Source organism: Peromyscus californicus, unplaced genomic scaffold (genome assembly GCF_007827085.1).
Source record: "Peromyscus californicus insignis strain IS unplaced genomic scaffold, ASM782708v3 Scaffold_4__1_contigs__length_199733344, whole genome shotgun sequence".
Lineage (NCBI taxonomy): Eukaryota > Metazoa > Chordata > Mammalia > Rodentia > Cricetidae > Peromyscus > Peromyscus californicus.
In genome coordinates this window covers 85,900,790-85,914,281 of record NW_026294562.1, presented here as the reverse complement: position 1 = coordinate 85,914,281, position 13,492 = coordinate 85,900,790, and the positions used below count along the sequence as shown (strand labels likewise).

The following is a 13,492-nucleotide window of genomic DNA, read 5'->3' as shown; positions in this document are numbered from 1 at the left end:
AACAATCTAGCATTCTGTGGCCAGGTTACCCAGCTGATATCATATCTCTGTGGTTTTTCCCTGACTAACATTCACTACCCCACTTCTGATACCAATTTTATGTGAGCTTGGATTTTTCGGTTGTAAGCAATGGATAATTCTTTTTTGTTTCATTAAATCTTCTATCTGTTCTATGAGGCAGGATGTATTATCACTCCTTGTTGTAAATATGAAGGCATCAAATATTAAGCAGCTAAGATGACATGCTCACAGATGCACAGCCAATTGGTAGGACTATAAACATAACTCTTTCTGCCATCATCTCTGTATTACATCACCTGCTCCAAATTCAGCTGTGTGGTAGTTGTAACTACAGAGGTACTTTTATAGTGACATTGAGATGGACCAATGACTGTAGTAGGTCATTATTTAGAAAACCCTGAGGAGTGCGAATGGTGAAAAAATAACCTGTTTTCAGCCATACCACCAAAAGAAAGCTGAGCTCATCAACACAATTCAATGTAGCTGAGTAGACATTCAGTCTAGCCCTTTTCAGTTGAAATAACACGTGAACACTAATCTAGTTTTTGCACACACAATCCAGAGTTAATCAGGCAAACACAAGAAAGAGCATTCCCTACATGGGAGGAGATAGTCTAGAATGAATCTCGTTCTGGAATGGAGCACTTGTGCTGAGCCATGGACTCAAAGAGGAACTTGAGGCCTGACTTTAGCGTTTTGATTGCTGTGGTAAAAACACTGTGACCAAAAGCAGCTTGTGGAGGAAAGGGTTTATTTCAGCTTACAGGTCACAGTCCATCTTTGCAGGAAGTAAGGACAGGAACTCAAGAACTAGGAGCAGAACGTGTGGAGGGATGCTCTTCCTGGCTGGTAGCAGATGTGTGCTTAGCAATCTTTCTTATCCAACCCAGGGTCACCTGTCCTACATCAATTAACAATCAAGATAATCGTTACCCAGATGGACATGCCCACAGGCCAATCTCATCTGGGAAGTCCCTCAACTGAGAGTCCTTCCTCAGGTGATTCTAGGCTATGTCACATTGACAGTTAAAGCAAACTAGAACACATGGAAAGGTAGAATTAGTCTAATAAAATATTCTGCTTATTTGATGTGTCTCATGACATATGGAGACACTCAGATTGAAGAGAATTAATATGTAATTAACAAATTGACCTCATGTACACATGTATGTGCTTTGTGTATATGTATGTATGTATGCATCCAAACCAGGATGAATGGCATATTTAAATATTTTATTTGTTTGGAGACAGGGTCTCACTACATTGCCCAGCCTGACCTCCTACCATCATCCCACCCCAGCTTCCAGAGTGCTGGCATCACAGGCATGTGCTACCACAGCAGGCTACAATTTAATTTGTTCATGATTCCAGCAGCCTCGGGTCCAACTGGGCCTCTTGGTGCTGATCCCTGTCAGTCACCTTTCTATTACAGCCATCTTGAGGAAGGACTGGTGTGTTCAGAGTTCTCGCTGATGGAACATCAGATAAACAGCCTCTTCAGATGGCATATGTGTGTTTAAAATGAGAAATGTGTTTCTCTCAAATGCTCTGTGAACATGTCGAAGCTTGGCAAAATGATTTGCAGGTCCCTTCAAATGCAATGAGCATGTTTTAGTGGCACATCATTTTCGTAAGTAACAAAAAGGTAAATCCAATTAACAGTGATTGGGTTTTATTATCCAGGTGGCTCTCCAGACTGCTGCCTGTGTGAAGGGAGGGACTGTCCCCACAGTCTCCTTGGTATGCTTTGGGTGTGTGTTTCATGATTCCTTCAGTTGCTTGTGACTCACCTGTATCACAAGGACGTTGCTGTATCGTGATGGTGGCTGTCACCCATTCCTGTCACACGTGTGTGTTACAGGAAGGACCTGTCAGGAAAGAGGGTAGAACAGTTAGACAGCTTCAAGTCAAGTAGTCCCAAAGTTGGAGTAGGCAGTTTGACTGTGAGCAGATCATGTGCCTGGCTAAGCAGTTAGCACGCTGGCCTGCCCCTGATGGATAGCCCCCAAAGGGCAGTAAGTGGAAGAGGTAACACACAAAACTCATGTTGTGGAAAGATCCAGTGAATGCCTAGTAGGTGAGAGCCCAGTCTGGGGGCAGGATGTTGTGTGAGCCTGTTCACTTTTCCTGGGTGCCCATGGTGCTATAATAATACCTATGGCATCCAGAAACAAATACAGCACCCAGAACTTTCCAAACAATTCCCCAGTATCCTCTATGCAAATGTTGATTAAATTTGTATCTGGGACTGGCTTTATTTTCTGACTCCTTTGCTTCTGCTGGTCTTCAGACAGCCTCAAACTTTCCTTTTTCTGTTCTGGAGTCCTGGGTTTCCTGATTTCCCTCTTAGGAAGAAGGTGCCATTAATGTCTGTGCTAATAACATCGGGAGCCTTGAAGAAAGAGGCTTGAAAGTGCCTCGGCTTCCTATAAACCCCAAAATAAACCATGTAAACAGAGAGGCCTTCATCCAGTCAGGTGGTGGACTGCCATAGGGGAAACAGAGATGGCGGGTTTGGGTTTGAAGTGAGCTGTGGAGATTCAAACCTTGCACTGTGTCTGTGTCAACTTCTATGCAACTGTGTTCAGTAGACAACACCCTCCAAAGGAAGCATGAGACTTTGGAAGGCGATTATTGCCCTGTTTCTAAAGAAACAACCGCATTGCTGAACCTTGCCCACCAAGTGGAAAGTGGGATTGAGACGTGCTTGACTGCTGCGGGGTGCTAAGGTCTTCAGCTTCGTTCAGCCATCCCTCACACTTCAGACAAGCCACTGCCTCATTTCCTGACAGGCTTCACTCCATAGAAGAAGCACCTGCTGCATAGGGTTGTAGCATTTGAAGAGATGAGCACTTAGCAATTGGTAAGAAAGCAAAGGAGGATGGTTCTACAAGTGTCGTTGTTATGCATATTCTCACAAGCTCCTTGAGCTTGGGATTCACTATCCTAAGTTTCCCCTGGTTCTCTGTGCAGAGACAGAGAGGTGAATTCCTAGAGTGGGTAAAGACTGGGATGCAAAAGTGAGGGATGGTACTCCTGGATTTCAGAGCATCTTGTCCTTCTGACAAACAAGTATGGAATGATAACGTCATGTCGATGGGGCAGACTTGTGACAAGGGTGGCAGCAAGAGCTGAGCTAGTATGATGTCACTCCCCTTTGGCACTTCACAAGCATAGCAGTGAATATTTGTGAGCACCTACAATGTGCAAGTCCTGGAGGAACTGAAGGGATCTAGACCCTAAGTTTCTTCCCCCGTGGGACTGTAGTCAGGTGCCTAGGAGGTACTGTCCAAGGTGCTGCTCCTGGATCCAGATGGAAAAGCCTAGTGTTGTTACCTAACAGATAGGCACCAGCTGCCCCAGGCATGGAGGGTACTTCTGCCCATACCCCGTACCCTAGCCTGGCAAGAGGTCATTTACACCTTGTTATGAGGTGATGTGGTCCTCTAGAGTCCCTTTCATTGCTGATACTATGAGAAAGGAAGAAGCCTTGACCCCAGCCTGGCCAGCCTACCCTCACTGCCAAGTGTCTGTTAACAGTCTCTCCAGGATGGCCTACCCACCACTTTTACAGTTAGCATCTCTGTCTCTACATCCATGACAGACAGCCAGTTCTTCATTTCACTGCAATCTAAACTCCCACAATGAAAAAACGAAAAGGAGTAGGGGGTTAGGGGGTGGCCCGGTGGGTAGGAGTGCTTGCTGTGAAAACATGAGGACCTGTGTTCAGATCACAGCACCCTTGTAAAAAGCTAAGCATGGCCACAAACATATCTGTATCCCCAGTGCTTACTGGGCAGAGACAGTAGGATCTCTGGGGCTTGCTGGCTGCCAGTGTAGAAGGAAAATATCAAGCTCCAGGTTCAGTGAGAGACCCTGTCTCAAAGGAATAAGACAGAGAGCGATAAAGGAATATTTCTGACCTCCTCCTCCTCTAGCCTCTATGCATGCAGAGACACATGAAGCCTAACATGTGTGTGTATGAACACACAGGATAAATAGGTCACTGTTAGCACTCCCACATTGCTTCCTGACTTCTTGGTTTTTCATAAAAGGATCAGCTTCTCACTCCTGTAGAGTGTGCCTTCCTCCTCCAGCTTATATGCACACAGACCTTTGGTAGAGCCTTTGTGTTTGGAGTAAAAACTCATTTTCATTTACCAAGAACCACTCAATCTTAGAATTAGAATGTCATATCCTGGGACTCCATTAGCCAGAGCAGTTGGATCTTCTATTGACATCCACGACTGCTGGGTTTGCTTGGGATGCATATAGATGAGTGATCATTGTGTTTTCATGTCTAACTTTTCAAAAAATCACAGATGTGGTATATCAGATCGGAATGTTATTCAACCCTCCAAAAGGAAAGAAATTCCAACACACACTTCAGCATAGATGAAACTCGGCAGGCTGTTTGCACAAAGAAATTCTCTATAGTTCAACATCTATAAAATAGTGAGTTGTCAAAACTATAAAAACAAAAGAAAATTATAATTTCTAGAGACTGAGAAAGAGGGGGAATGGAGTTGATTTTGCAGGACAGAAAGAGTACTGAAGGTGGGCAGTGCTGGTGGTCTATACAACAGTGTAACTGTATTCATTACAACTGTGCTGTATACCCCCCAAATAGTAAAGCTGGCAAGATTTGTGTTATTTATGTCATCTTGGCACAATAAAAAAGATGAGAACATCAAGTGCTGTGAATATTGTTGCTTAGGATGAAACTAAAATGATGTCTGAGTTAAACGGGCAGGACAGGGGAGATAGCTCAATGGTACAGCTCTAGCCTAGTCTGCAACAAACAAACACACTAAATGTGGATATAAAGAAATGATGGATGATATACCATACTAGAGCTAGACATTGAAACAGTACTGCCCATTCAGAGCTCAGAATAAAGATGCCTCCAACTCTTGCATCTTCAACTTACCCCTCTTCACACATACACCCATTCTACACCTGGCATGTACATTTCTGCCACACAATGGCCAGTCCACTGCAGTCCAAACCCTGTGGGATCTACATTCTCTGGGCAGTGCTATGGGGTTTAATCCCAACACCCATAGATGCCCTGCATGGGTACCACCCTAGCTTTAATCTACCAGCCTAACCCTGATGCTGTAGGTGCCTCTTGGAGTCCCTTTCAGCATCCAGCTTTGGGAAAGTGGTTTGGGATGAGAACAGTGGTTGGAAGGACATGCAGCTGTATCTATTCTGGACCCCTTCCCAGTAGAGAATGAGCAGATTCTGTCTTCTCATCTGTCAATCACTGTCAGCACACCAACCTTGCTTGACTCTGACTCTGTAGATACAGAGTACCTTTCTTTCAGGAACCTGGGATTCTGGTTGCTGAGGGAATGTCAGAGCTGTTGCCCTCAACATATATGTCTATGTATTCAGAATTGTGGCCATGAAAATGGTGTTGTGTCCTCTAGGAGACATCGCCTAACTCTTACATCCATGGAGAGATGAGGACAAATTCCTTCAAAGGTTTATTTCCTACTCTGTGCTCTGCAGGATATTCTATGGATCTTAAGCACAGAAAGCCCTCCAAGTCAGAGTCAAGTTGGGTCCTTTCATTGCTTTCCTTGGATCAAAATGTCTTAAGTGTCTGATGTTTGAGATGGCAGTGATACTATTAAATGACAGCTAACATTTGTCAAAGACTTACCCTGTGCCAGGTGCTATTATAGAGGTCTTACATGCATGGTTCTTTTTAATACTTCCAATACCTGAGCTTTATACCTTAAAGAGATGAAAGGAACTCCCTCTAAGCATAGGCATCCAAAGAGCCCTCAGGGACCAGAGAGTGGAAAGAAGAGAAGAGTCACTGCTTCTCCTACACAGCAGAGCAGAGCTTCTCAAACTGACAAAGGTGTAGATATCTTAAGGAAACCTTAAGAAGTCAAACTGATCTCAAGCCAGGGATGTGGCTCAGTGGGTCAAGTGCTTGCTGCACAAGTGCCTGGGCCTGAGCTCAATCCCCAGCAGTTGTGGTGGTGCATGTTTGTAATCTTGGCACTGTGAAAATGAAGGCAGGCAGATCTCTGGGGCTCACTGGCCAAGACAGTCTACTCCCTTTCCGATGATAGACCCTGTCCCCCAAACACAAAACAAAACAAATAAAAGCAAGATGGACAGTGCCAAAGAAGTGACACCTGAGGCTGACCTCTGACCTCCACACAAAGAAAAAAGAAGTCAAGTTTATCTCAGTAGGTCTTGGAAGAGGCCTGAGATACAGTGGTTTTTTTTCTCTTTCTTAAAGAGTGTGCAGTGCCTGTGGGGGCCAGAAAGGGGGGTCCTATCTTGTAGCTGGAAGAGATTTTCTGTGTCCCAGCCAGCCAGCGGTCGGGACAAATCTCTCCCACTCATGTTCCCCAAGTAAACACATAGAGGCTTAATATTATTTATAACTGCTTGGCCATTAACTCAGGCTTATTACTGACTAGCTCTTACACTTAAATTAATCCATGATTCTTATCTATGTTTAACCATGTGGCTTGGTACCTTTTTGTTCTGCCTTCACATCTTGCTTCCTCTGTGGCTGGCTGGTGACTCCTGACTCAGCCTTCCTCTTCCCAGCATTCTCTTTATCTGCTTACCCTGCCTATAGTTCCTTCCTGGCTACTGGTCAATCAGCTTTTTATTTATCAACCAATCAGAGCAACACATATTCACAGCATACAGAACAACATCCCACAGCACTGTCCCTTGGAACTGGAGTTATAGATGGTTGTGAGCCACCATGAAGGTGCTGGAAACTGAACCCCATCCTCTGCAAGAGCAGCCAGTGCTCATAACTGCTGAGCCATCTCTCCAGCCCCAGGTGCGGTGTTTCTCATAATGGCCTCTGACTTGAAGACCAGGCTGCAAGTGGAGCCCCTTACAGCACCTGTAGTTTTTTCTTCCACTCCTGAGATGGAATTCACCCATCCTCCCACTCATTCACTGCCTGTATTTTGCAGAGTGGGTTATTTATCAAGAGCACCAGCTGTAACATCAGAACCAGGTCCCAAACCTGGTTCTGCACTTTCCTTCGTGACCTAATGTCTCTGAGTCTAGCCATCCAGCGTGTCAGATGAGAGTGAAACTCACTGTATGGCATCTTCGTAAATACCAAATGAGGTAAAAACACAGCCAAGCATATGCCCTGAAGCTAGATCATGGTGCATGGCCAATGATGGTCACAGTCTGAGGCCTTATTTTATGACTCTCTTATTTATGCATTCACTTCTGATTCCCATGTGGTCATCAATAAGCTGGCTTCAGCATTTACTTACATGTCACATATTGAAACAGGTATTTCTGTGGCCCTAGTCATTGCAGCAATGGGCACCAGCAATCAACAAGAGATAGACTGACCTCTGAATAACTTGTGATCATGTTAGCAGAAGGTGGAACTGGCTACACAGGTCCCAAGGATGAGCAATGGGAGTGGCATAGAGAAAGACTGTTCTATAAAAGTGTGTGTGTGTGTGTGTGTGTGTGTGTGTGTGTGTGTGTGTGTGTGTGTGTGTGTGTGTGTACAAGACTGGAATGGGGTAAAATGTCAGCAGATCACAAGCTGTTCATTATCCGGAGTGAACTAAATATGTAGGCAATTATTGACAGGAGCCTGAAAGGAGCAATCGGGAGAATTGGTCCCCAGCCAAATCCCATCTCCTTTTTGAGCAGGAGCAGGGATTGGTTGACCAGAGTTCGAGCAGGCATTTTACAAAGAGGGGGCAGGCAGGGAGCTACAGGGTTCCCTGGCCAGATGGAGTAAGCAGTAGTCCCCCTCACCCCACCCATCCAGCCAATCCGGCAAGCTCACTCATCAAACACATGGGGCTTTGCTTTGAAAGGGGTTTTATGCCCAGGTTCCAGCCTGAAAAACCCCTGCCTGACCACTCTCCCCCTAAGATGTCAGCTTTTGAGATGATTTCATGTGGAAGCACCGCTAAGTAAATTCGCTAAATGCCTATTCATTCCCATCAGATGGGGACCCGGTGAAGCGGGAAATGTGAAAATGGCCCTAGATCCAGCCCTGAAAGATGCTTTCTGGGGTTGCCAAATGGAGCCACAGCAGGCTGACCCTGGGAGGCCTGAGACTTCCCAGAGGGGGCTCCTGGAGCTTGGCCTCAGCCCCTTCAGTCCTCCCACCTAAGCTTCCCAAGAGGCCCTGTTTATTATTCCTGCTGCTGGAGACCCATTCAGAGGTTAACTTGTCCTTTTATTCATCAGAGCGACAATAATGAACTGTCGCAGAGTGTGGCAAAGGGTTTGGTAAATAAGAGCGGCTGAGGCGAGGAAATGTAGTGGGCCTCTGGATGGCTGGGAAAGACGTTTCTTTATAAGGACATTGCATTGCTGCTTACCCCAGCAGCAACTTGGAGGCCCTTTTTAGCATCAGGCCACAGGAACCTTAGAACCTTGGCCACCTTGGTTGTCACTGTCCAAACACATGAAGGCTGGCCTTTTGGGTCTACCCCTAGGATTCACCTCTGTGTACATCAGGAGAGCTCTGCATCCTGTATACAATAGACTTTTACCAGGCTGCAGATGCAGGAGGCTCTTCAGGCATCTGCCACCCAAGTAAGAGGCTGGGACATTGATCATACTTATTTTCACCTCAGTATCTCTTAACTGCTCTGTTCCATCCTTTCCACTCAACTGGATTTATGAGTTAGTCAACATACACCATCCAATGAGTGGATGAGGGTTCAGAGTGGCTATTCGACAGAGTGGCAGATAGAGGGATTTAGGGCTGAGGGTAGAACAGACCAAGTAAATGAAGTTTCTGTCCCGCCATCAACTCCCAAATACCTGGCAGCTGCTTCCCACATAATTGACTGGGAGGCTTATTATTACTTATAAATGCTCAGCTGATAGCTCAGGCTTATTACTAACTAGCTCTTACACTTAAATTAACCCATAATTCTTATCTATGTTAAGCCATATGGCTTGGTACCTTTTCTCAGTGTGACATTCTCATGTTGCTTCCTCTACTTCTGGCTGGTGACTCCCAACTCCGCCCTTCCTCTTCCCAGAATTCTCCTAGCCTGGTCACCCCACCTATAGTTCCTGCCTGGCTACTGGCCAATGGGCATTTTATTAAACTAATTCGAGTGAAAAATCTTTCAGTGTACAAGAGCATTATCCCACAGCAAGACAAGGCTGCTGAGAGGTAGAAAGGGCAGAGCAATGTACATTGAATGTGCACCTACTATGTGCCCTTAAATATGCCCATCCTCCTGATGAAAATGCATGGTGAACCTATGGTGTGCTCAGTGTGTTTAAATCTAAGCAGCCAGGAGGAAAAGAGTTGACAGAGGGTTACTGTTCAGAGAGTCTGGTGGCTTGTTTATCCTTTACACATGGCATGGGCTGTGGTAGTGCAGCTGGAATTCACTTCCAGATCCTTTTCTTTCTGGAGCTTGGGCATTGCTTTCTAAGACACTGCCCTGTTTCTCTTCAGTCCAGCATTAGGGTTAGGGAGGTGGCACAGTAGAAAAAGCATGTGTTACTCAAGCATGAGGACCTGAGTTTAAAACTCCAGCATCCAGAGAAAGGCAGAAGCAGCAGTGAGCATCTGTAACCCCAGCATTCTGACTGTGAGATGGCAGACAGAAGCAGGCAACTCCCTAGAAGCTTGCAGGCCAGCCAGACTGGTGTGTGTAGTGGTGAACTAGAGACCCTGACTCAAACAAGGTGGAAGGTGGGGGTTCCAAGGCTGTCCTCTGACCTCCATACATAGGCCATGGCACATGTGTGCTTGCACTAACATTCACAGGCACATACAGAGAAGAGACACACCCCAACACGCGCACCACACACACACACACACAAAAAGAGTCCAACCCCATTGTGTTCCCATAGAGCCTCTTTCTTCCCATCTCACCCAATCCAGAAGAGTGGTTAGCCCCTGCCCTCTAAGAAGCACTCCCCCCAAGCAGAGCATCCTGGTGACAGAGGAGCTGTCACATCAGGACCATTTACCTGTTTGGGTCTGTTCAGTGGAAGAGGCGACTGCATCTCTGGCAGATGGAGACCTGTGTGACTGTCTTTTAAAATACTGTCACAGCTGTATGCACAAGCTGATTAGCTGTGACGGCACTGTGAACGCCGAGATTGATGGTGATAAATTTGGGATAACAATGCTGGGAACAATGTCATCCGTTTGCATGGCGCTTCATATTTTTTAAAGCTCTCTCAATCCTCAGCCCAGTGGTTATCGAGCACTTGGATTCATTCACTGCTCACTGTGCACCAAAGGAGTTGGTACTCAATCAGCTCATCTTCATTCCTGCATTCCTTCTTCATCATTCATTCATTCACCAGACATTAGTGTAGGTCCTACTGTGTGCCAAGAATGACTCTCTCCTTGTGGACCTTACATTGTAAGGTAACCAAGAGAGTGCTTTCATATGGTGATAGAATAGTCAAATCAACATTGTGATGTGATAAAGGTGGGGTGGAGGAGGCAGGGGCTACTTTAGGTGGAGTGGCCAAAAAAAAACCCTATCTGAATAAAAGACATTTGAAAGACCTAAATGATAAGAGCAGGCAAGAAATTAAGAGATATAGGCCGAAATGGCCCAGGCACAGTAAGTGCAAAGGCCCTGAGGCTGATCTGTATATGACATTAGGTATACTGATGGCTATTGTTGACCACACCCAATGCTGAGCATAGATACCAAAGCATGTAAGACACAATGCTGTCCTCAGATTTCCTTGCACAGTGGAGTATGTCGGAGAGAGATACACAAACAGCCTGTGCTGGTTAGCTGTAACTGTCAACTTGACAAAACCTAGGATCACCTGGGAAGACAGTTGTAATGAAAGATTGTTTATATTGGGTTGGCCTGTGTCATATCCGAGGATGGGCAGAGTCAGAATTAATTGATGTGGGAAGACCCAGCCCACTGTGTATGTCACCGTTCACTGGGTGGGTGAGGGGAGGACCTGACCTGTATAACCGTGGAGAAACCAGGCTGAGCATGACAATCAGTCAAGACAGTGAATGAGCATGCATTCACTCTTCTCTGCTCTTGACTATGGGTGTGATGTGTCCAGCCATCTCAAGCTGTTGCTTGCAGTGAGGGATGATAACCAGGAATTGTAAACTAAAATAAACCCTTTCTCTCCAGAAATTTCCCCTTTCTGGGATGTTACAACACAATAACCAGAATGAAATTAGAAGACAGCCTGTTCTCACATAATGTGGCAGGCCCAGGGACAGTACCTATCTAGAGGCTGTGCAGTGTGGTCAGAACAGGAAAAGAGTGAAATCTCTTTCCTAGGACTAAAAAGGGAGCCAAAGCCCAACACTCCCATCCTCTACAGAGGACCCTGACTTTCTCTCCTGCTTGTTTCCACAGGACAAATGATCAGCTGGTGGCATTTCTCTCCCGATACCGAGATATGAATTTCCTGAAGTCACATGGCCGGGACAATGCAAGGTAATGCACTGAGCACCACAGGAATGGGAAGCTGTCACTGGAGCCTTTCTTCTGGATTGATTTTACACAACCAGAGAAAAGTCACCTGTGTGAGAGCTCAAGGGTCCCTCTTGTTGGCCAAGGACAGAGAAGCAGTTGCTTCTCACAGGCTCAAAGCTTTTCTCCCAAGAAATCTTTTGAATTTATTCCTGTATGTGGGTGCTTGCATGAGTGTTTAGGTACACATGTGTGTACAGGTGCATGTGCACCTGTGTATGTATATGTATGGGGGTGCACATGTGTATGCAGGTGCACATGCACCTGTCTACGTATATGTATGGAATGCACACATATATGCAGGTGCATATGCACCTGTGTGTGTGCACATGTGGAAGCCAGAAGACAGCCCCAAGCATCATACCTCAGGTACCATTTACCATTTTATTTTTTAGACAGACTCTCTCACATGGGTTCTGGGGATCAAACTCAGATTCTCATGCTTACACAGCAAACACTTCATCAGCTGCAACATCCCCCCCGCAACCTTCTACATCTTTGTTTTCCCAAGGAATTTTATGAGTTCATTTTTATTCTGGTAATCCTAGGAGCTGAGTAGTCATGGTTAATTCTCATATTGTTGAGAGGCAGACTGAGGACTGCATCTAAATCATGGCCCCCCATCATTTAATCCTTGTGCCTGTCACTCAAGAGCTACTTACCTCATGCCAGCCACATGCCAGGCACTGCTCTAGCAGTCAACAAGAGCATCTTCAGACCCTCAAAGGATTTACTTTCCAGATGAAAGACTCATGATAGCATCAAGTTAAATCCAGAGGTCCAACCTTCCAGTCTGTGTCTTCCACACTTCCTCCCGCTGCTGGTATGGATAGAGACTAGAGGGATTCAGAACCCCTACCTCTCCCACTCAGAGTAAGCAGGGTCAAAAACTAGGAGCTTGACTTGAGGAGATGGCTCAGTCTGTAAAGTACTTACTTGTGTAGCTTAACCTCTCTGAGGCCATTCCTTTACCAGTAGAGTGAAACAGCAACAGTCCTATATATGTAGGATTAAATGAGATGTTGCCTGTGATGATGATGATGATGATGAGGAGAATGATGATGTCATTGCCATGGTAAGCATAAAAACCAAAGTCCTCCTGGTAGGAATGTATCTCAGCTCTCTGTCCTGCATGTATGAGCACACCCTGTATGACCCAGGTACACCAGTGGTGGGCATATAGTGCCTACAGAGCTCAGAGCAGCAGGACATGTTCCTACATATGCCCAAGTATCTCAGATCAAATAAAGCCCAAGTATCTCAGATCAAAATTGTTTACATGTTCCTATATTCACTCTTTACATCCCCAGTTGGCACTCTCTCATTTACATGAATTAAGGACAATATATTTTTAGTATTAATTTAGTGACAAAATGAATTATTGTGCCATTGCCTACAACTTACTTTTCTTTGTTAGTCAACTCTTCCCCTGATGTGTGAACTAGGTTTCCCACAGCCCCATCCCCCATTGCCTCTTCACAGTGGGCAGGGATGTTCCCTGACAAGTGCTGTGGCACAAAGAATTCTTTGGCAGTGAGTGACATAAGCCCATTTCAGGCTAACTTGTGGATGAGGAGAGTTACTGGAACAAGTTACACTAACTTCGGGTATGGCTGAATTGAGCAGCTCAAACGACAGCACCAAGCCTTGATGATTCCATTTTCTTGAGTGTTGACTTGATTTTCTAGCTTTAGATTGTGGCCAGTAACAACTCACTCACTGATTTTATCTTGCAAGCAAGGAAGATGAGATACAGAGAAATGTTGGACTCGCAAAATTAGGGCAGGGCTAGGATTCGAGCCCTACTGAGTATGTCCAAAGAGGCCAATCCAACCTTCCCAAGGGTGTTACCTCCCCGTGTGCCAGTCCTGCTTTGCTCCAGTGTACCAAGTGATTTGTTTTTTAATTATCAGTTCTTTGAGAATTCTGCACTTGTGTGTCTTAAGTTACTATTGCTGTGATGAAACACCATGACCAAAGTAACTTGGGGAGGA

General features: G+C 45.5%; 1 protein-coding gene across 1 annotated transcript in view; it reads left to right on the top strand.

Annotated features, from left to right (window-relative positions):
- Xylt1 (xylosyltransferase 1) overlaps positions 1 to 13,492 on the top strand; it is a 300,160-nt gene that overhangs the window by 242,285 nt on the left and 44,383 nt on the right. The window contains exon 6 of the mRNA XM_052714005.1: positions 11,382 to 11,462. Coding sequence (XP_052569965.1) covers positions 11,382 to 11,462 — 81 coding nt within the window. The remainder of the gene's footprint in view (positions 1 to 11,381; positions 11,463 to 13,492) is intronic.